The sequence below is a fragment of the Anoplophora glabripennis genome, unplaced genomic scaffold (assembly GCF_000390285.2).
Source record: "Anoplophora glabripennis isolate ALB-LARVAE unplaced genomic scaffold, Agla_2.0 scaffold477, whole genome shotgun sequence".
NCBI classification, from domain to species: Eukaryota; Metazoa; Arthropoda; class Insecta; order Coleoptera; family Cerambycidae; genus Anoplophora; species Anoplophora glabripennis.
In genome coordinates this window covers 65573-89192 of record NW_019416565.1, presented here as the reverse complement: position 1 = coordinate 89192, position 23620 = coordinate 65573, and the positions used below count along the sequence as shown (strand labels likewise).

General features: G+C 33.6%; 1 protein-coding gene across 1 annotated transcript in view; it reads right to left on the bottom strand.

Moving 5' to 3' along the window:
• The window catches only part of LOC108910546 (RNA-binding protein Musashi homolog Rbp6-like), a 138338-nt gene that overhangs the window by 85990 nt on the left and 28728 nt on the right, over nt 1–23620 (bottom strand). Inside the window, exon 2 of the mRNA XM_018715174.2 lies at nt 8452–8534. Within this exon, the coding sequence (XP_018570690.1) occupies nt 8452–8534 (83 nt within the window). The remainder of the gene's footprint in view (nt 1–8451; nt 8535–23620) is intronic.

Here is a 23620-nt window from a genome sequence, read left to right as displayed (position 1 = left end):
AGTTTTTCATTTGCAAAAAACAATAAAATATTCAGGCAGTTCCTGAGTTTGCAAAATTAATGTTGTTTACTTACTTAGATGTAGAAATGAAAATTATAAAAAGAAACTGTAAGGTCGATGAAATCAGTATTCCATGAAGAACCATAAGAAGAATTAATTTTAAATAAACTTGCCTCAAGGAAGCGTATAAATGTTATAACAATATCACAGCCAATAAGAAACTTATAGTTTTCGTGTATAGTCATATCTATCTACGCAAATTGAGATTGACTGATTTAGAGCGCTCAGTGTTGGTACGTGTATTGTTCCGTGATAACGTATGAAGTTAAATTAAATGAAAATTACACATTTGCCAAGAAAATGGAGTTAAATATGCTAATGCCTCATTATCATGTCTCTTTGACTTCCCTGTTCCCTGAATTAGATTGTCATATAAACAATATCTTACCTAGCTTATATCCTTGAGGAAGATTTACGAGTAAACATTATTCCGAGCTGTTTTATATCTACAAGTAAATAATTTACGATTTACACAAATATTTCTGTTTCCTACTTACTCCTCCCTATATTTTGTTGATTTTATAGAAACTATTTTCAAGTTTTGCTAATGTTGTTTAGAGTGTAAGGGCAATGTTGATGTAATTTTTGAGTAATGATTAATCAAAAATAGTATTTAAAACCAATGTCAATCAAGTATATTTCGGTAGGTCAGTATAATTTAAGCGAAACATTTTGTTAATTATTTAAAAATTAACTCTAACATCTCAGTTCTCTCCTTTTAATTTATTTCCTTTCCTATCTTAATTAAGTTGATTAGGTAGAAAACCAGAACATATTTATTCGATATTAGACGAAGAATGTGGAAAAAACACCTACTTTTTCACAAACATAATATCAGAAATATTGATAAATTATATTTTAATATAATATTTTTTTTTTTGAAGCTGTGAACTGTGAAAATTTAGAAAGTTAATTTGAAATATCAAATAAAAAAGAATTCATTAGTCGACAATTTTAGTTTATAAGTGTAATAAATTAACTTGTCGCTCTTTATTCTATCACTTTAATGATGAAATTGCAACCACTGAAGTAGATAGCGATTTTAAATAAACTTAACTAACATTGTTTTTGTACGATACTTTACTTGTGAATTTATTGTTAAAACATTTTGGATCTTTCTGGTACTAATTCATATTTACAAGAAAATTTTGGAAATCTTTTTGGTTTATAGACAGTAGAGGAAAAAACTTTTGGAGCATATTCTCAAAATAACTTTAATGCTATTTAGAAAATTTAAATTAGAACGATATTCCATGTTTCCTTCAACCTTGCACTTAACAAACCTTATCGATATGTTCATTCCTAACAAGTCTTTCATTCATTGTTCCATACAATTCTTTAACTTCTGCATTAATTTTTTAGGAAAAGCACACCGAAATGATTTAGATTATAAGGAATAAAACATTATATTTTTGTTAAAATTGTATTCAAAGAGCGTTACAACAAAATTACAACTTTTATTAATATTGCAGAATCACTTGAATGAGTTTAATTTAATTTTATAACAAATTATAGAATGGGACAACTACAATAAAGTTAAATTTACAGACAATTTCTTTAACAACTTATTTCCATTGAGATGTCGCTTGTCTCCTTTAGAAAGATCATGTTAGTTTAGTTTGACCTTAATAATATAACAAGACAAAGTAAACTAATCTAGTATGTGAGTTTACAATTAATCACCAACAATATACAACCATACCAGAGGCGAGTTGGTGTCACAAAAGGTACAGGATTCCTCTGGCACTCCGTTGCAAGCATTGCATCGGCATAACAAACACCCAACAGGGACTGGAATGGACCATGACGCCATATTAAAATGGTGTTTAATTAGAAGCAATGGGGAAGGCGAGGATTAACAAGTTGAAATAATGCAAGCTGTAACTTCTCTTTAATTGGAACGCGATGGCCATGTAAAATATCTTAAATTCACTTCAGTTATCTCATTTTAATTAAACCTCGAACTTTATCGTCAGCGACTATTAAGCGCCGCAAAATATTGTGTTATACTTTATATCTAAGGCGGTTTCTTTAGGTTATGACGTAAATAACAGGAGTGTATTCAGGGTTGTATAGACATATGTTATTCCGCGATACAATATAATTAGGATGATAGGTTAAATACTTTTTAGACCGAAAAATGAACGTTAAGAGAAATGGTCAAGTGTCCTTTGGCCCAGGAGCACATGCCACAGTCTTTTAAGCAGAAGTAATGTGATATTACGTAATGATGTTAATAGGGAGGAACCAGCAACTGTTATTTGCTCCAACAGTCAAGCAATCGACTCAAATAAATCAAATCTAGACTGATTATAGAGTGATTTGGGTGCTTTGGTAAGGTTGGGAAGTTAAAATGACGTGACCAGGACTTCAGGGAAACTGGGACAGAAGATTGACGAGACAGCCATTTTAAGTGCACCTACAGTTTTACATGAGCCTCAATCCTTTCGGGGCATTCCTAGTTATGTTACTCCATATCAAAATTGATGCAAGATAAGGAACAAAGACAGAGACAAGCAAAACAGTTTTTGTAGATGCAGATCAGTAAGGATAAAAGTAGGATTGCTAACTCATAAAACATCTGATTCGTTTTGTCAGAAGAAAGGGAAGATCATAGGTTACTGTCAAAGTTGTGAAGACTAAAGTTAGATGAAGAATTCTGAGATTATAAATGCCCACAATTAGACCTACAATTGGTTGCAGTGGTAAAGGACTTCATACATTTACAATTTGCAATCTACCTGTGGTAAGATTATTTCTGTTGAGTTTGGAGACATACAGGGTGAGTCAGTTTTTTGTAGTAGGATTTTAACAGTTGATAGAGAATCATTTTTTAATAAGAAAAGTTCTTATGAACGTAGGTCTTAGAACGCTTCGTTTGTGAGATATAGGGTGTTGAAAACAAACTTTTTTAAAGAATTTTTCTTAATATCTCTAAAAGACCAACATATATTGAACTGAAATTTGGTATTAATACCACATTAGTTATGGTGAATAAAACAAAGATATTTGTTATCCATTTCACACACCAGTGACGTGCCTGAGGTGGGTTACTGATCCCTTTAAAAAAACAATTCGTACGCCCGTGGATTTTTCTGGAAAATAACATCATTTCTAAATTTTTTAATCAATTCTGAACAAAACAGCTCTGTTTCAATTTTTTATAAAATAAACGGTTTTTGGTTAAATTAATTTGGCATGAAACTGTTCCAACGATATTGGTAATATATTTATAATAAGAAAAATATGATACCCTGAAAATCAACAAAAACGATTAAATGTGATAACGTTGACAAAAGAACGCAAACGTGTGTGTCAATTAGTTCTTTTTTAAGTTCTGTGTTTGTTTTTTCATGCCAAATTTCAGTTTAATATCTGTTGGTCTTTTAGAGATATTAAGAAAAATTCTTAAAAATGTTTGTTTTCTACACCCTATATCTCACAAACGAAGCGTTTTAAGACCTATGTTTATAGGAACTTTTCTTATTAAAAAATGATTCTCTATCAACTGTTATTATTCATTCTATCGTTTTTTTTTTATTTTCAGTGCACATTATATTTTTCTTATTAATTCACAAATGTATTAGGTACCAATATCGTTGGAACAGTTTCATGCCAAATGAATTTAACCAAAAACCGTTCATTTTATAAAAAATTGAGAGCTGTTTTGTTTAGAATTGATTAAAAAATTTAGAAATGATGTTATTTTCCAGAAAAATCCACGGGCGTACGAATTGTTTTTTTAAAGGGATCAGTAACCCACCTCAGGCACGTCACTGGTGTGTGAAATGGATAACAGATATCTTTGTTTTATTCACCATAACTAATGTGGTATTAATACCAAATTTCAGTTCAATATATGTTGGTCTTTTAGTGATATTAAGAAAAATTCTTTAAAAAAGTTTGTTTTCAACACCCTATATCTCACAAACGAAGCGTTCTAAGACCTACGTTTATAGGAACTTTTCTTATTAAAAAATTATTCTCTATCAACTGTTAAAATCCTACTACAAAAAACTGACTCACCCTGTATAACTGCAAATTAGAATAATTCCATAGCGCGATGGTAAATAAGAAATGAAGAAACGGTTTGAAAATAATTTTTTGCACTATTCACTTAATGCTGCTTTTTAAGTCATAAAAAATATAATTGAGTACCACCTGGTGGCGAAAGACAGGAGGGATTGCATATTAGTTTTAAAATCTGATTCACGTTTATTTTTAGAATTTAAATTAGTTTTATATTGCTTTCTTGCGACTAATGACTGTTATTTCATTAAAAAATTATATTTAGGCATGCTCGCACTAATTACAACCCATTTTGCTAACTATTACTAAAATATTCTTTTTATCGGGGTAATATTTGCATTGTCTTTCGAGTCCCTCTCTGGAGTGACCTAAAGAAGTCACGGATCCATTTATATCATGATTTAGGGGACATTTCTAGGGTTTTGCTACTGCGCAATTAAAATTATGGGTGATGCTGATGAAGAGTTGGTTACCAGGGTATAAGCCAAAGCTTACGGTTCAAGATACAAACAAATTTGTAGGAACAATTAGATTCATTAAAACTTATATTTTAGCTAATTGCTTCTCTTTATAACTTTTATCTCGATAATGCTTCTTAACTTCCAACACCGTAAGGCCAATTTAAAAAAACATTTCAATGAACTTTTACATTTTAAAGAAAACTTCATTTGCTAACATTATCCTAGAAAGTTTACGATTATATATGCATACAGGGTGTTTTAGGTATTACTAAACCGGTCTTCAGCTTTTGTGCCATATTTCTAGTGGTGTAATAGTACTATTACAAATATACAGGGTGCACAACGGAAGACCACATATTCGTGGACTTAAAATAGGCTGATTTAGGCTAATTCACCTATACCTATCGAAAATTACTTCGTTTTACCTCTTGTAGAGATTTTGATTAAATGAGCGGTTTGGGTACAAAAAAATATTTTTTAAATGTTTATATTATCTTGCCACCCTTATACAATACTTAACAAAGTGCTAGTAGGCTCTGATTTTGTAGGTTGACTGTAATTTCAGTTTGATCTTGTTTGGGATAGCATTATTATTAGCCCTGTTATTCTACCCAATAGATTGAATGCGGAATTTTATTTAGAATTTTTGCAAAACCTCGAGTTAATGGAAGATGTCTCGTTATTACTCAAAGCTAACATGTGGTTTATGCATGACGGTGGTCCACCACATTTCACTGTAAATATCCGGCAATATCTGAATCAAAGATTCCCTCGTCGATGGATAGGTAGAGGGGATAATGATCCTGTTCACTGGCCTGCACGTTCACCAGACTTAACAACTTGCAACTATTATCTCTGGGGCACTCTGAAAACAACAGTGCATCATAGTTGTCATTACTCGAAAGATGAAAAGTTATGAACGGATATTATCGCCATATATTAATTTTGTAGGAGTTGTGAGTTTTAAAAAACACTCTGTATAACATCAAAAATGATCACAATCGATTAATACATATACAAAAAAGTGGTGAGTAAGGCGAAGTAGACATTGTGTGTATGCCGTCGCCTTATTGGGAGCACCTAGGGACTGAAACCAAAGATGTCATACTGGTTGTATTCGTCGATAGTAAGACCTAGGATTCTTTACGGCGCTGTGGTATGGTGGCAAAAAACACAACAGACCACAGCGAGGGAAAAACTGAATAGAATTCAGAGATTGGCCTGTTTAGGTATAACGGGGGCGATGGCATCGACCCCGACAGCTGCACTAGAAGTCATGCTAAATCTGCCACCGCTGCATATAGTGGTGGAAAGAGAAGCGCGGCTAGCAGCATATCGACTCAGGAATAACAATGACTGGAGGGGTGATTCCCACTCCAGGATCCTAGACACATCTATGTCGGAATCAACTCTTGGGATGGTATCCGACAAGATGGTCCCAAGTTTTCACTTCCACAAGCCATTTGAGACTCGAATAGAGGATCAAAGCAAGTGGAAGGAAAGGTTTAATACCCTGGAAAGGTGGAGCCTAGTATGGTTTACAGATGGCTCCAAAATGACCAGAGGGACGGGTGCAGGAATATATGGACTCAGACCCAGATGGAGTGCAAGCTACAGTCTGGGGGAGTTCCCTACTGTATTCCAAGCAGAAATCTTCGCGATAATGGCGTGTCTGGCAGAGAATGTACGTAGAAGTTATAGACGTAAACTCATATATATATTCTCTGATAGTCAAGCTGCAATTAAAGCTTTAGCCGCACACAAGGTAAGTTCAAAACTGGTGTGGGACTGTTTACAAATGCTGACTGAACTGGCCACCAACAATACAGTCAGACTGTGTTGGGTGCCAGGGCACAAAGGCATTTGTGGAAATGTGAAAGCGGATGAACTTGCTAGGAAGGGATCCGAGACAGTGTTCATTGGCCCGGAGCCCTTCTGTGGCACATCTCCCAGTGTGGTCAGGCGGGCTCTGGGCAAATGGACAGAGACAGAACATAGGAAATACTGGACTTCAAGGCCAGGACATAGCCATTCTAAGGAGCTTATGGAGTATCCTTCGAAGGGAAGAGCGAATGAGCTACTGAGCTTGAATAGAATCCGGCTCAGGAGAGTGACAGGACTCATAACGGGACACTGTCACTTTAGAAAACATCTACATAAGCTAAAGTTTGTAGACAGTCCAGTCTGCCGAGGATGTGAATCAGCGGATGAAATTTCTCTGCATATCCTGGGCGAGTGCCCGGGATTTGCACGTAGCAGAATGACGCTCCTTGGGAGACCCTATTTGGAACCCAAGGAATTGAGAGAAGTGTCAGCAAGGAAGCTTTTGGACTTTGTAAAAAGGACAAATCTACTTGCTGAATGGGACTAGTAGTGGGACGCACAATGGGCCTAATTAGGCCGCAGTGCTATGGGACTTTTTAAAGGACCAACCACTAGATGAATAAGAAGAAGAAGAATACATATTCAAGTTATTTACAACATTCAAAAAATTTTGACGAACTTTGAGGCCATTTAGCGGCCAAACGAAGCGATTTCGGATATAGGTGAATTAGCCTAAATCTGCCTATTTTGAGTCTACGAATCTGTGGTCTTCCGATCTACACGTTATTCTGAGACACCCTGTAATGGATATCTTCAAAGGATATCTTCATACCGGTCTTCCTCGTTCAATTCATCTTACTTCTTGAATTTCATTAATGCAATCTTGGAAAAATTTGTGAAAAATTAGGCACACTATTGCAAGAAACACATCTGTTGTCGAACAAGTAGTCATATTTTCAAAAAGGCCAGGCAAACAATTTCGGAGAATTTGGCGATATAAACGATCCAATTAAATGATGGCCGATTCCTGCACAAATATTCAAAGAAAATTGGGCGAGAAGTGATCTCGTTGATTCGCTTGCGGATTTTCAAGTTCCCAGTTATGTTTGTAGTGAACATTATTTATCCCATTTTATGTAAACACAGCTGCATCTGTCTGTAACTAACACATCATGTGTAAATAGTGGATTTTGAGCATTTTGTTGTAAGAACCATTCATAAAATCTAACGAATAATTCGCTAATACTAATGGTTAGACATGTTACAATATATGATAGGGATATGTGCATTTGAACCTCGTCTTATACGCCACACATTGGTTGGAACATGTCAGGAACTTAACGAATGATTTGACTTGGATACCTGTGATCTTCATCTCTTCCATAATACTGTCACAAATCTCTTTCACGCACTCGTTGAACCACCGCAAAAAAGTTGACACGTGTGTACTCGAAAACCGTTCTGCATACAAGCATGAAACTGTTAATACATTTTGTCTTGCTTCTACATAAATTAAAACAATATCTATTAATTCTGTATTACTATACATACGAGTTATAGTCCATTTTGAGCACTTGTAAAACTGATCTAAACAATAAACCACGGTGATCAGAACGCAAAAAACTTAAGATGCATTTTAATAAAAGCACTACAGTCGTTCAGCTATGTAGTGCTTGTAGGTAAAACCATTTCAAATATTTTTTTCTCGAAATCAATAAATATTATGTTATAATTCTTGAACGCTGCATTTTTTTGGATAAATTACAAATCACCCTGTATACTTATATTATTTTTTAAAACTGTGTTTACTAAAGTAATCTAGTACTATATTTTACTTTACATAGTTTGTGTGTGTTCTTCTATCTCAGCGTTTTTATTAATGTAGAACTGTAGAAATGTACTCTTTTAATAACATTCAATGTTAGGAAAAACTGTCAGTGGAATGTATTTATAGTTAATCCCAAATTACAAAACAAATACACACATAAACAACTTAGTCAATTTTGAACGTATACTCCGTACAATAAAACTTTCAACTTTCCTTATAAAAATAATTCGAAGGTATAATAAAACTTACCATTTTATTGTTAATCTCATGGAAGTGAATCTCGCAAACTTTATCTACAACATCTTCGCTTTGAAATGTGACAAACCCAAAACCTGGAACAAAAAGATGTACTTTAATATGACTGTTCGATGGAAACTGTCTTTCTTATTGGTTCCAGTTCCGCCATTTATTATTTTCTGCCGCTACGCTTACTGGCTACGGAATGCTTATTTTAAAACTTTTTATGGCATGTTACATTAAATTATCGAACTTGTGTTTCAAGAACCTCTTCAAGTAATAAGATCTTTTGTTACTTCGAGATGAACTGACGTTTATAGGAGCTGCAATTACCGATTTGTCTCAAAACAGATAATTTCTTATACATCTTTTTTATTTAATATATCAAAATAATGTAATACGGAACTTTTACAGCGTTACATTAGGGAATTAGTAGTTAACATTTTGGTTATTTTAAAATACCATCAAAGTAATAAAATGCTGACATTTTAAGGTTAGGTTGCCACAATTTAATAAACAGTGATATATCAACTAAAATTGATCTCGACGTCTTCGCACCCTAACTCTGACCTTTTAACTCAGTTCAGTGTTAATATGGGTATTATACATTGTGAAGATGATAGAACTAAACTGCCATTTACTTAGGCTTTGAATTTGAGGAGGGTAAGGCAATTCCCAATGAACTTGTACGAAGTATCTTATATACCCCATACCGACAAATATTAAAATTGATTGATCAAGGAACTGAATATACAACAAACACAAAATTTAAAAAAATGCTGAATGCTTAACTGTTGCCAAATATCATTTTATAATTGCTTTATTTTTCTCAATGTGTCCTTTATCAGTGCAAAAACAAAAAATGTGTAGAACTGGGAAAAACAAGAAGAAATTTAAATAATGAAGTACGAACACCTAAAAATAAAACTACTTGTGGGCAAAGATGTTTTACTTACCTTGCAGTCAGAGCTTACAATTCATTGCCTAACTGTATAGATGTATTACATCTTTCAATAAAATAAAATCAAAAATTAAAGAGTATATATTAGAAAAGTGTAGGTCAGAAATACATAACATTATTAACCCCAAACGATACTTCAACAATATGTTTTAAGTTTCATCCCATAGTCAAATTTTGATAGTATTGTATAAAAAATAAAAAAATGATTGATGTTTACGTTTTTCAGTGTGAAGATTTGTAATTACATTAATAGAAAATTATAATATGTTTGTGTGGAATATTAATAGGTAGTTAGAAATATTATGTATATGTAAGTAGGTTAGGTATATACATATTTAATATTACTTGATTACTTGATTTTACTAGTAAGATACTACTTACTTATTTACGTACACCGGCTCTTATTGTTTATATGTGTGTATGATATATGTTATTGTTATCGCTGCTGAGTAAATAAACTATTCTATTCTATAATTATTAAACACTGCAAAATAACTGCAAATAGTTAGTGTGAGTGACGTCATAGATAAGATTTTTTTCTGTGGGCCATCGTCTTCTAGTTTTGTGATACAGGACGTCAATTTTATCCAATCGTTTCCAAAAAACAAAATATTGCATTAATATTACAGATTTGAGGTTATTAAGGAGGTTTATCTAATTTGAAGTTGACAGACAAATATTCATAAAAAAATTAATATAAGCTTATTAATATGAAGAAAATCCTCAAACAAAATTATGACTAGTTTGGATATCTAAGAGACGAGATATTAATAAAATAATCGAACGAATCGAATACGAAGTCTTATGAGAACAGATTGTTTTAGTCTTTCCACTTAGAATGCGCAACAAGTGACGAACAGTTTCTACAGCAACTTATATAAATAGGAGGAAACCAATATCTAAGGAACCGTATGACAGCTTGTAGAAATCGATTAGGTACTTGTAAGATACATAATTTATAATAATTCTCCTTCAAACTGCTGTTGTTGCGTGATAGCGGCAACGCCGCGATACTCGACATAGCGTATTATGTGAAATTCGCAGCTGTGACATATGATCCAAGCCGAGCCGAGCTCGCCAGCCAAGTGCAACGTTGCCAAATCTAAGTGCATACTACTTTAGTCACTAGCGAATCTACAGAAACTCTCGTTAGACTTTAGACGTACCCCCGTACCCGATAAGGTTTTGTACAATGTATTACAATGTAAAATTACATTATACACAAAGGGCGTACCCTTCCTTTGAAAATCCGTTTTCACATTTGGGTATGAAATAATTACCTGCAAAGCGATTATGCTGATATAACTAAATTTGATTTTAGTATAAGCGTCCGGTTTTTAATGATTGAGAAAAGGGTTGACCTTTTTAATTAAATATATTAGTGACTTTTTATCTAAAAATTAATAGGTACTGTATTCTATTTGAATGTGAATTTGAATGAAATATGTAAATACAGTGTATGAAAGTACCGATGGTCTATCAGAAGTTACGTGAGAGCGATAAAGTAAGCCATAGAAATCAATGTGATAGACAAGGATGGCTATAATGAAGGCGTCAACGCCCATTTCGCCCTTCCACAAATAAGAAGTGGATCTTATTTGTGGAAGGGCGAAACGGGCGGTGACTAAGAGACGCCTTCATTATAGCCATCTTTCTCTATCGCATGTATTTCTATGGCTTACTTTATCGCTCTCACGTAACTTCAGATAGACCATCGGTACTTTCCTACCCTGTATAGGGATACCAAAATATTTGTTTTTTTCTGTATGACCGTTAACTTCAAACCAATTAAAGTTACCTAAATAAACTTACTTTTGCTTTTTATAAAACTATCCAATTCTCAAGATTTTTTTTTATGGTTGGTAAATTAGGTCTAGGAATCTGCCTGACCCTGTTTTTTTCATATTTATTGAAAATATTCACAGCAAAAAATACATACCAAAAGACAAAGAAAATAATAAGACATTAAATAACTAAATAATACTCTCCATTTCAACTAACAAACTTCCTTTTCCTGTTTAATTTTATTTTCTAAATCTCTAACAGTTATAAAGTTTTTTCTTAGTAGTATTCCAGAACTAGAGAAAACTAACGTTATTTAACGTTGTAATTTTGTTTCATCTTTTGCTATGTAAATATTATAATTAATATGAATATTTTTCATAAATGTGGAAATATTAGGAACATGTATAGGTCAAACTAATATTTTTTTTAAAGACAAAAAATGGCTTAATATAAAACAAAAAGTAAAACGCAAATTTTATTTAACTTTGATAGTTTCTGAATCAACGGTTATGCTAAAATAGAAAAACTAAATTACTCACATCTTGAGCACGTTTAAAGATATTTTGTTCACATTTTGTACAGAGGGATTTCTATGATGCTACATTAGATTGTATTACAGTTTTAGTTTAAAAAATCGCTAATATACATATTTTTAAAAAGTTCACCATACTCTTAATTTTAGAACGGATGCCAATGCTAAAATTGTATTTGGCTATATCAGAATAGTAGCTTGGCAGGTAATTATTTCCAACTAAAATATTAAAAGTTCCAATTAAAAATGTACGAGATATCTGCATATAAGGAAGGTTCGATCAAAAAGGAGAAACACAGTGTACATAACAGGACAAATATAATTTTATAGTTGGAATTTGATGAAAGATCCTATACAGAAGAAAAATTGTTTGTTTTCCGAGTCACAGTTAATTAACAGAATAACATATTTGAAATTAACTGAAATGAAATTGAAAAAAAAAGAAATAATTACACGGAATACCTTCAACACTAGGAAAACATTTTTGTAATTTTTATTAGTTCGTAAATATGGCTTTTTAAATATTGTAAAAACTCTAATTGATCTATTTATCATTACATTTGTATTACAGTCATATTTAAATAAATGATTATATGTACAATTTGTGCAATACATATAGTCCGTACGATATTTGTTGAGATAGAATTGCAAGGAGCTGCGCCATTTTCTTTCAATGCATTCGACACCTGAGGTAGAAAGACAGTGGCGGAAAATTGCAAGGCACGCTCCTGCTGTGATACATTGTTATAGTAGTTCCAATAACAGAACTTTATAGGCTTATTCTTTTTTGGAATTCTATCTCAACAAATATCCACTAATATAATAAATAAAAAATATATTTTTTTAAAAACTTTAAAGTGTATTTGAACACATAATGTTTTAATTATCCGTTATTCTTCTACACCATCCATATTCCCGTCATGTACCAGTTTTTATCAAAACCCATTCCTTTCAAATGTTTTATTCATTTAATTAAATTACTTCCGAATTAATGTTGAAAAGAGACAGAATTTACACTTTCGCACGAACGATTTATACTTTTCCTTGCAAATTTAATTTGTAATTGAAAAAAAAAAATCATTTCAATCATTTCAAAGGGTGTAAAATTACGAGGTGATATTATATTTTGTATAATGAAATCACTAATGTAGTGGGTTCGTTTAGCGAATTTTAGTTTTGTTTTTTTTTTAAATCTTTTTAAGAAATATTCAAACTGGTTATGAAAAGCAAATTTTGCGTTGGAGTGTCCTAGATAAGTTATTATTGAATTATAGACTTTGAAATTTCACTACAGGAAACTTATAAAAGCATACAATAAACTTTCAACGTAGTCATATTCCACTAAAGCCTTGCCTGAAGACTAAACTTTGTGTTTTATTTTATATTTAGCTTTATTACCATTCTGTCCCGACATATTATTTCGTGTGAATATATTCACAATATACAGGGTGTTTGTAAATAAGTGCGAAATATTTTAGGGGTGGTTGTCGAAGATATTTTGTGAAAAAAAGTTCATATAAGCGTGGGTCGAAATATGCTTCATTTCCGAGATACAGACTGTTTAAATTTTAATTTTTCATTAATTTTTATTATTTCAGAGTATTAAAGATGACTCGACATTTGAAAAACGCTTTAGAGGGATAAATGTGCATTTTTTTGGGATGATCCAAATATTTCTACTTGCATCAATGGCGTTCGTGCGAGAATGCCACAAACTTTTTTAATAAAAAAATGGTACGCCACTGACTTTCCGGTTTTGATACTTTTTAGAAATCCGCTATCAATTCTGAATAAAATTGGCCTCTTCAAATTTTTTCGTAGGATGCACCGTTTTTGAGAAAAAAAACATATTTTATTGTAGGTTTTGTTAATCTTTTATTTAAAGGTCTCTTTTAATAAAGCGTTATTATGGTCAAAGTAAAAATGCAATTCAACATTGAAAATAAAATGTCGATATGAATGTGGTTAAAAAATTCTTCGATTTCGAGATACAGGATGTTCAAATTTTAATCTTTAATTTTTTTCTCTTGAATATTTCAAAAAGTTTTATTATCTAATACAGTGACATTAAACTAAAACAGTAACAGAAAACAACAGTAATAAGTAGCAAATCTACAACATATGTTGAAAATGACCTCCCTCACAAATGATACAAGAGTCAACTCTTCGCGTCATTGACTGTCGCATTCGCTGAAACATTTCTATTGTATTTCTTTTCTCACAGCCGGCTGTAATTCGATTCCTTAGGTCTTCCACATTTTCAAATTTCGAGTCAATATCTTTAAAGCTCGTTGAAATAATTAATAATAATAAATAAAAAATTTAAATTTAAACACTGTATCTCGGAAACAAAGCACATTTCGACCTACGTTTATATGAACTTTTCTTTACAAAATAACTTCGGCAACCACCCCCTAAAATATTTTGCACTGATTACAAACACCCTGTATTTATAATGGTAAACTGGATTCGGTTAAGAGCGTATCCACGAGGAAGGGGCAACACAGTTTTGACGACCTGACGTATTTGTTATTTTGGCTGACAGTGAATTTCTTCTAAGTGTATTTCAATAATACTCATTAGGCATATGACAGCTTACATGAATAGTGAAATATGTAAAAAACTCTTCCTGTGCAGTATAAGTGCACGTGTGGAAAAAAATATTACATAAGAATTAGTACGAAGATCAAGCAAACATTAAAAATTGCTTTGATAAATAAATATGATAAAACCCAAGGAATAGAGTATCTACCATATTTGGTGTATAATTTATTATAAATTACAAATTAAAAATTAAAAATTACAAATTACAAATTACAAATTACAAATTACAAATTACAAATTACAAATTACGAATTACGAATTAGAAATCACAAATTACAAATTAAAAATTGCAAATTACAAATTGCAAATTACAAATTACAAATTACAAATTACAAATTATAAATTAGAAATTAGAAATTACAAATACCGTTGCACAGTAGTATGTATATTGGTAGAGATAGGAAAGGTATTGACATAAAGAAGCTATATACCTTTTATGAAGTTATTTCAAAGTTTATTTGACGTATCGTGTAAAAAATGCATATTAACTAATTATAATTTTACATCGCAACACTGCTTAGCTCATCTACGTTATATGTGAAGGCTGAAAAGTTAGCAGTTCTTAACAAGTCCTCTATTAAATAATCATGTATCATTTGAAGCTTAACGTTTTTATTCGCAAAAAAGTCTTGTACATGAAAACAACCCTCTTCTGATTCTCTCAGTAAAACCGTTACAATTCCTCCACTTTTCAACAAAATGTGATAAACAAAAAAGTAATTATGTTATTTATTAACGTTATTTTGAAATATTTTATATTTATAGGTTAGGTTTAGAAATTTTATACAAAATTCCATAGGGAAGCTTTTATATACACAACAGATTTTATTTACTTTCTTTAATTACTAATCGTAAGTTCGCGAATGAACACGAATTTAAATACCTATATTCATGCAATTACCTAACAGAAACTTTCCATCTTCTATATTTAGTAAGTTAAAAACGTTACCATAAGCAGACAGTTAATAACAATTTCTTGTCCATTTCCCTTTTAGAAATAATCTTAATCAACCGCCGGTTAATTTATCATGACCGTTTTACCAGGAATTGAGTAAGGTATTGAAACAATTCAATTTGTGCGATGCGGTAAAAAAGATGGTAAAAACATGTTCCACTTTGGAGTGCATTTGTTAGCGTCGCGGCGAAAGCGGCATGGTGTCGTGTTCTGTTAATTAATAACGGGTGTCAGGTGTGGGGTTGGCCTGTCTATATACTCACCCCGATCATGAATCAAGGGTTATTTATGGCCATGCCTTCGACACAGTTTGTTAGAAGACACTACCCACCATCGGAATTAGACATCTGAAATGTTACTTTGTATGCTAGGTCTACAATGTGCATTCTTAAATAAGCTCCCCACCAAGAGATAGACCCCATTGTTCATATTTCCCGTATCATCTCTATTTCGAACGGTTTTTGTTACGTCTCAATGAAATTTGCTTGGTAATATACGAGATCCGTTCAGAAAATAACCGAATTTTACTTTTTCAGGCTTTATTATTAATTTTATACATTATTGGTCCTTGTCTCCTTCAAAGTACCCCCACCCCATTATTCACACACACTTTTCCCAGAGGTGTGTCTATTTCGTGAAGCAGTCTTGGATAGCTTCACTTGAAATGGCTTTTAAAGACTGTGACGAATTTGCTTTGATGTCATGAATAGTTAGAAAATGGTGTTCTTTTAGCACTAAGACAGTAATCTGATTTTTGGCACAAAACTAACGTATTGAGAAAGCTGACTGTGCAAGGGCATTGTCATGGTGCAAGAATCATGTGTTGTCTCACTATAATCTGGTGTCATTTTGTCGATTTTTTCACTTAACCATTGTAAAACGCCTTGATAGTACACATGGTTCACTATTTCAAATTGAAGCAAGAATTCAAAATGCACAATTCCATTAAACTCGAAAGAAACAGTGAGTATCACTTTGACATTGAAATGAAGATTGAACTTTTGTCTCAAGTAGTAGCCATAACCGCAGATTTCATCTCCCATTATGATCCTTTGAATGAATGTTTCATCATCATTGGATTGTTCAAGGAGTTGCCGACAAACGTCCACAGATTTTCTTTCTGTTGTTCGGTCATTAAAGGAGAAACAAATTTTGCTGCACTCGATGCATGTTCAATTTTTTCAGTCAAAATTTCATGGCATGACCCAATTGAGATGCTAACCTCTTCTGCAATTTCTCTGATAGTCAATCGGCGATTTGCACGCACCAGATCTTTGACTTTCTGAACGTAGGAGTCATCAGTTGAAGTTGAAGGCCTTCTTGGTCGAGAATCATCTTCAATTGACTAACGATCACTTTTAAATCTTGAAAACCGTTCGTAACATTGCGGACGACCCAAAGCATCATAGTCGTAAGCTTTTTTCAAAAGTGGAAATGTTTCCGTGAAAGCTTTTCCCAGTTCCACGCACTTTTTTTAAATTTGGTTTTCCAATGCTTTTTTTTATAGTTCTACCTCCTATTTATTTAGGTACTACAACAATTTACTAAATCATATATTAAATACAGATGTAAGAATGATTGATATCTATGATTTATCAGAAACTGAAATCGGTATATAAAATCATATGAGTAACTAAATAAGAGGATTTGATTGGATACGGGGGACGAAGCATGCATTCACTGAGACCTTCTCGTGTTGGTGCGGCAAAACATTGTCCTTTGTAGAAATAGTTAAACAGAAATTTGCAACCACAGATCGAATCTGTATTTCCAATCTGTCAATCAACAGAAATATAATGTTTGAGGTTAAAGTTTATGTTCACGTGGATTGCCGCGTTTTATGCATTAATTTTCTTTTGATTTAGATTATAAGGGAATAATTATTGAATCAATCGTCTGAACTGCCTTACTATATTTTTATTCGTTTTTTTTATCCAAAATGAGTTTACCTGGTAGAACTAAACGTCAATGTTGTACTCCAAAGACAAACAATTACTGTGGATAGAATCAGTTCGAAAATTATGTAAATCAGTCTTTACTCAGACAAACACCGATCATTATTTTTGTGAAGACCAGTTTGAATTAAAATGTTTTAAAAACAGTAATATAAATAGTCTCAACAGAACTGCTGTGTCGACATTATTTTTAGGACCAACTACAAGTTTATCTATTAATTGTAATAATATCGCCTCGGAATCTTCGGATAGTATCCAATATTCAGCAAAACAATTTGTTTACCTAACATTATAGAATTTTCAGAGTACGAGCTGCCAAACTTCAATTTCGGATGATTTTTCACCTCCACCTTTTAAAATAGCGAAATACACATATTCAAAATTGTCATTTCCTATAAGTGCTACTGCGAAATGTGCAATATTATTTTACATAAAGGCAGGTAATTAAAAATCAATGTTTAGCGTTTTCATTTAACCAAGTGATAATTAAAGTGTTTCATAAGTAATGGGTCATGGAACAGTTGTTAACGGTTCGCCTTAATTTTAATTGACAACTTAAACCATTAGCAGCTGTTTTGTGATCTATTTCTATTTTTTACTCTTATTGTTTTTATAACGTTTAAATTTACCGCCATTATGGTGTAGCGACATCTATTAGACAGTAGAGTTAAAAGTTATTATAATTGTCTTTTTCCATGCAGTTTCCTTAATTATTTTGTGGCCTGTGGTTTCCGAGCTTGTCTTTGTTCCACCTGCTACAGATGGCGCACTTTGCACCTGCTGCCGACAGAGAACACAGGATAAAATCCTCTTATTTAGTTACTCATGTATAAAATCTTATTTATTTATAGACCAGGCAAGTTAGACAATAAATCAGAAATTTTTTTCTGATGAACCGATCGAGTTGCGGTTTTCGGCATTGTCTTCGGAAAAATATCAGGAAAAAAGTCTATCTATTACACTTTGGGGCTGGATCGAAACTGCACTGCGGATGCATAAAGTGCATCTTGGAGTGCATCAATTTTTCCGAATTCTCTAAAAATGGTAAAAAATTGACTAAAAGTTGTAGAAATTTGTGTGCACGGGTTTTCGGGGTCGGAGATTTCGAATCTGATTCTGAAAAATATGCCCGACGGCCTTGGGGCCCCCTAGGGGGCAAGGAGGGGCCTTCTGTAATACATTGAATAGCTGAGTAATTGCCTTCTAAATTTCCACTCGGGGGTTTTTGGGATCGGGGATTCGGATTCTGACACTGAAAAGTATGCCCGACGGCCCTGGCCCCCCCAGGGGGGCAAGAGGGGGCCTTCTGTAAAACATCGAATAGCTGAGTAATTGCCTTCTAAATTTCCACTCGGGGGTTTTCGGGGTCGGGGATTCCGATTCTGACACTGAAAAGTATGCCCGACGCCCGTGGGGTGGGCTTTCTGGAAAACATCGAAAGGCACATCAGATTTTTACAATAAAACTGCTCCACCTGCTTACCATGTGGTAACATGATCTTGTAGGCTCATCTTTACTTTGTAACACACGTAAATTTACAGAGATTAGACAAGAAGGGTAAGAAAAGCTAACAGGAAATTAATGAGTCGAAAAGAATCCCCTTTATTCTGAGAACCAATTTTCTTTTTATTTGCAAGGCAATTAGTGAGACAATTATCATATGTTTAACTAACACTTTCACTATCAATCACAATTTTCAACATCAGTACCCTGTCATCACTGTCTCCATCAGTATCAACTATTACATTTTTGACTATTTCAGGATTGGAACAGTTGGTTTCAAAACAATTTGTACATGCAGTTGTGCATGTAATTCCATACTTAGGAAGGCAATTACTCAGCTATTCGATGTTTTACAGAAGGCTCCCCTGGGGGTTCCCAGGGCGTCGGGCATATTTTTCAGGGTCAGATTCGGAATCTCCGACCCTGAAAATCCGTGCACACAAATTTCTACAACTTTTAGTTGTTTACCATTTTTAGAAAATTCGGAAAAATTGATGCACTTTATGCACCCGCAATGCAGTTTCGATCCAGCCCCAAAAGTGTAATAGATAGACTTTTTTCCTGATATTTTTCCGAAGACAATGGCGAAAACCGCAACTCGAACGGTTCATCAGAAAACAATTTCCGTGTTCTGGGTGATTTTGGTCTAACTTGCCTGGACTATTAGGTAGGTAGCGCCAGTAGAATAACTATTTCGGTATTTTTTAAGGGCTGTCTCTCTTGGTTTATGCACTCAAAGGTAGTAGTAATTACAAAGTGGTATATACCAATATGCCGTATGTTGTTAATTTACGGTGAGTGCCATCAAAACGCCTGAGAGGCAACTGCTAGAATGTGTTTTTTATTTAAGTAGTTATACTACAAACTTTTTGGTAGACATTTTACAGAACCACGTAGAAAAAAGGCTCCTCGAAGAAAATTAGAAAGAATAATGTTCCTGTTAGCGAGCGGGCTGCGGTTGAGGGAAATGCGGAAAGAAAAAAATTTTTTTAGATTACCTGGTATTCCCGGAGAGCATCTTCTTCGAAGGGGCCCCTTGGTGACTCTCTGGAGCTCTTCCGGAACAGGTGGTAGGGTAGGAGGTGGACTGTATAAGCGGAAACGCGGATGCGGAAATTTCGGCACAAAATATTATCACTAGGTACAACAAGGATACCCGCCAGCGACTCTATTCTAAGTGCCCTCTGGCGAACAGAGTATTAAGAAAATAACAAAAAATAATAATAATAATAAGAAAATATTTATTTAAAATTAACATGTAGGCGTGAACAGTTCCAACAGACGCAACTTGAAATTAGAAGATGAGGAATACTTCGCATTACATCAAAATATACTGATCATGTCTTTTATTTTCTTCAACTTTTGTATAAAATATTTCATGTTTTTGATTTTCGATAATTTTGTATCGAAGAAGTCGATTTTATGATTGGACAAATAATTCCAGCTTACAATTGCATTATCACATTATTATTAAATTCAGTGTACAGTAGATCTACTCTTAAGCGATGTTTTGTAGAATTTCTATAGTAAAAATTAACTGAACAATTTCTAAAATTCATTTTCTCGATTAAGTTAATTATCATTATTAACATATTAGCGATTGATATATTAATACATTTTTCAGCTAATAAGATCTAATAACGTTCTCGATATACTATCCTTTGATAATTATTAAATTCTTAACTCGTCAGAAACAGCAAATTCGTCACAGAAACGCCTGTTCCATGGTTATTAAATTTGAAAGTCTTAAGTAAATAGGTTGGCAATTTCCTTTTCATATTCACAGTCGAGTATCCACAGGGTATGCTTTGATTGATTACGTCTTTGGAGCTGTGATAAAATTTAATTTATATACATCCTTTAATCAATTAGGAACGTGTTACCGAGCGTTACAGACTAAACAAGACGATAGATAAAGACCGCGCGTATAGGCGGCTCTTCGCCCTAGATTTGTTAAAAATATTATCCAGAAGCGAGTTTTCGGATGTGATACTGCACGTGCTTTAGAGAGATTGGGTTCCAGAGAGCTTTTCCTTCCCATTTCCCCTTTTCAGTCCAACAGATAGGCAATAACTCATCGTAAAACGCTCTTTCTGACAGCACGACCACGAAAAGAAGAACGAATCCTGCTGATTCAGCGGAATTCATGCTTTTGTCACAACCCTGTACTCTGCCTTAATGCGTTGAAACTGATATTTTCTGCGACAATCAGATTAACCGGAAACATCCAATACCACTTATGTTTACATTAACGTATTCGCATATCATATACACCATGTATATGCATATACACACGGTGTGTTACTTAATACTTCCACTGCCGCCTTAGAAATTAAAAGATTTAAAAGATATACTAGCCATAGACGGGGAATATTAAAAGGTTCAATCGAGGGTAATATATTTTAACTTCATATTTTGTAGATTGGATTGCCAGGTGAAGAATTTTATCGGTTATAAGAAAGATCTAATTAAATTTTTGACAATTTTCGCAATGCACGTTGCAATCTAAAATAAAAAATATTCCTGCTTAGCTCAACCCTTTCCTATCCTTCTCTTTTAATACCTATTTAAAAAATCGTCCTTTCAGTTTCTACGGAATGTGAAGTTAATCCTATACACATAATATTTCTAAAATGTGACGCCAAAATGGAGATAGAAAATATAAGTAAAAAGTTCCTCATGGACCGCGTTTAGTAATTAAAGGAGTGTTAAAATGCTAAAACTTTGACTCGCTGAGTACCTACTGAAATTTAATGAAAATTTCTTTAATTTTTCTTAATGGCAGTGTTCGTCATTGGTTGTTTCAATTTTGTATACATTCAGTGAACTTCTTATGTAGCCCAAGTTATATCGATATACGTCAAACACCTTTAAATATACATAATGTTTCTGAAATAAGTGCGCTCTTTGAAAAGGATGATAGAGGACACGAAAATGAGCAACCCTTATTAAGCAACTGATGATCTAAATGCTTCCATTTTCGAGAAAATTAATTAAGAAAATTTACCATAAATGTAAGCCGACTCTGTGCATCTTGCGCATGTGCACGGGCAGAATGCTTCGAACTCACTACATTCGTGATGCGCTTCTCTAATTGGCTGACCATCCACGTGACTTCCATAATCAAGCAAATCTGGTGGTAGGTCAGTAGTGTTCTTTAGTTGTATGCTGCAGTATTACTTAGCCGGCGTATAAAATGTTTTCTGATCAAGAACTAGTAGATATGGTGTTAATGTACGGAGAATGTCAATACAATTTAAATGAGACCTGTCGTTTGTATGCGGTCTGTTACCGTAACAAATGACAACCTAACAGTAGAACAGTGCAAAAGGCAGTTGAAAGGTTAGGAGTTACCGGGAATGTTCACCTGACGTGAACGTCGTGGACGGGAAAGGCCGTTTTCGACAACGAGAAAAACATCATAAACCTCGTTGAAGAAGATCCGAGGCTCAGTATTCGCGATATTGGCCGAGAAGTATGTGTATCTAACAGTACCGTGTGGCGTGTACTACGGGAACAATTATTACACCCCTATCATATACAAAAGATTCAGACATTAGGGTAGGGGGCTCTAAGAGTATGCAGTCTCTAAGAATACTCAGTTGTTGAACAAACGCAGGCGCGAACTCTTATTGTGTCAAGGCTGACTGCCGTTGGTAACAAATGAGCGCATGTTAGTTGTGACTATTGATATTTCATGTAATGCGCACGGCAAAGTAACTAATTTTGGTTCGAATTTTTATTAATTTTTGCAGACACACAGTAAATTTTTACACATTTACACGTGTATTTAATCTGAAATAATACTTACATTAGAAAGTGCGTTACATGGGGAGTAGAATCATATATACATATACATTACATTTTCGGGTTGCATAACCTCAATTAACAACTCAACTTGTTAAACAAATTTGGGGATCTGTGGCTAAGAGTACGCAACCAAAGACTACTCTTAGCAACCATATGCATATTCTTAGCAACTAATTGGGTTTCTTTTGCAGGTTTAATTTAAAAAGAAAATTTGCAGAAAATGGGCAAATATACGCGAAAAACTCAGCGATCTTTAAAGTTTACATCAGATATCTTGCAAGAGGTCCGCAAAGGAATAGAAGGAGGGGAAAGCAAGAGATCAGTAGCTGTTTCTTTAGGCGTAAACGAATGCTCCTTGAGGCAGCGGTTAAAATTGGGAACAGTTCCTGTAAGCCTAGGACGATTCATTTTTACCTTCACACGTGAAATGGAAGAAATACTCGCTGGTCATATACGAGAACTTGAAAAACGGTTGTATGGTTTAACAATGCAAGATGTTATGGCACTGGCGTACCAGTATTCTGAAATAAATAATTTACCTAATCGTTTCAACAAAGATAAGAAGACTGCCGGCAGAAGTTGGACAAGAGCTTTTTCAATTAGAAACAACTCGTCTATAAGATGTCCAGAAAAATGCAGCTTAGCAAGGGCCGTTGAATTCAACATGGTACAATTCGATCGTTTTTTTGTGAATCTACGTAAGTTTTATACAAAAACAAGCCAGGCTCTATCGCGTTTTCAATATAGACGAGAGCGAAATGACTACCGTACCAAATAAAATTGGTGGCCCTTTTGGATAACCCTCTCGCTTTCTAATCTAAATCCACTAGATATTTTTGTTCGGAATTATTTAGTAAGTGTTGTTTACACGGAATATATGAATTACACAGGCCAACAAGGAAAAAATTCCAGAGATCAGACAATACGTTTCCGAAGGCATTTGGCGCGCTGAATCCGAATCTGGCCTCAGAATTGATCCATCACCCTAGGTTTCCGAGATATTCTAACCTAAAAGTGCAAAAAACACGTATTTTTGCTATTTTCAAGGTTATGTAACTTGGCGAAAAAAATTTTTT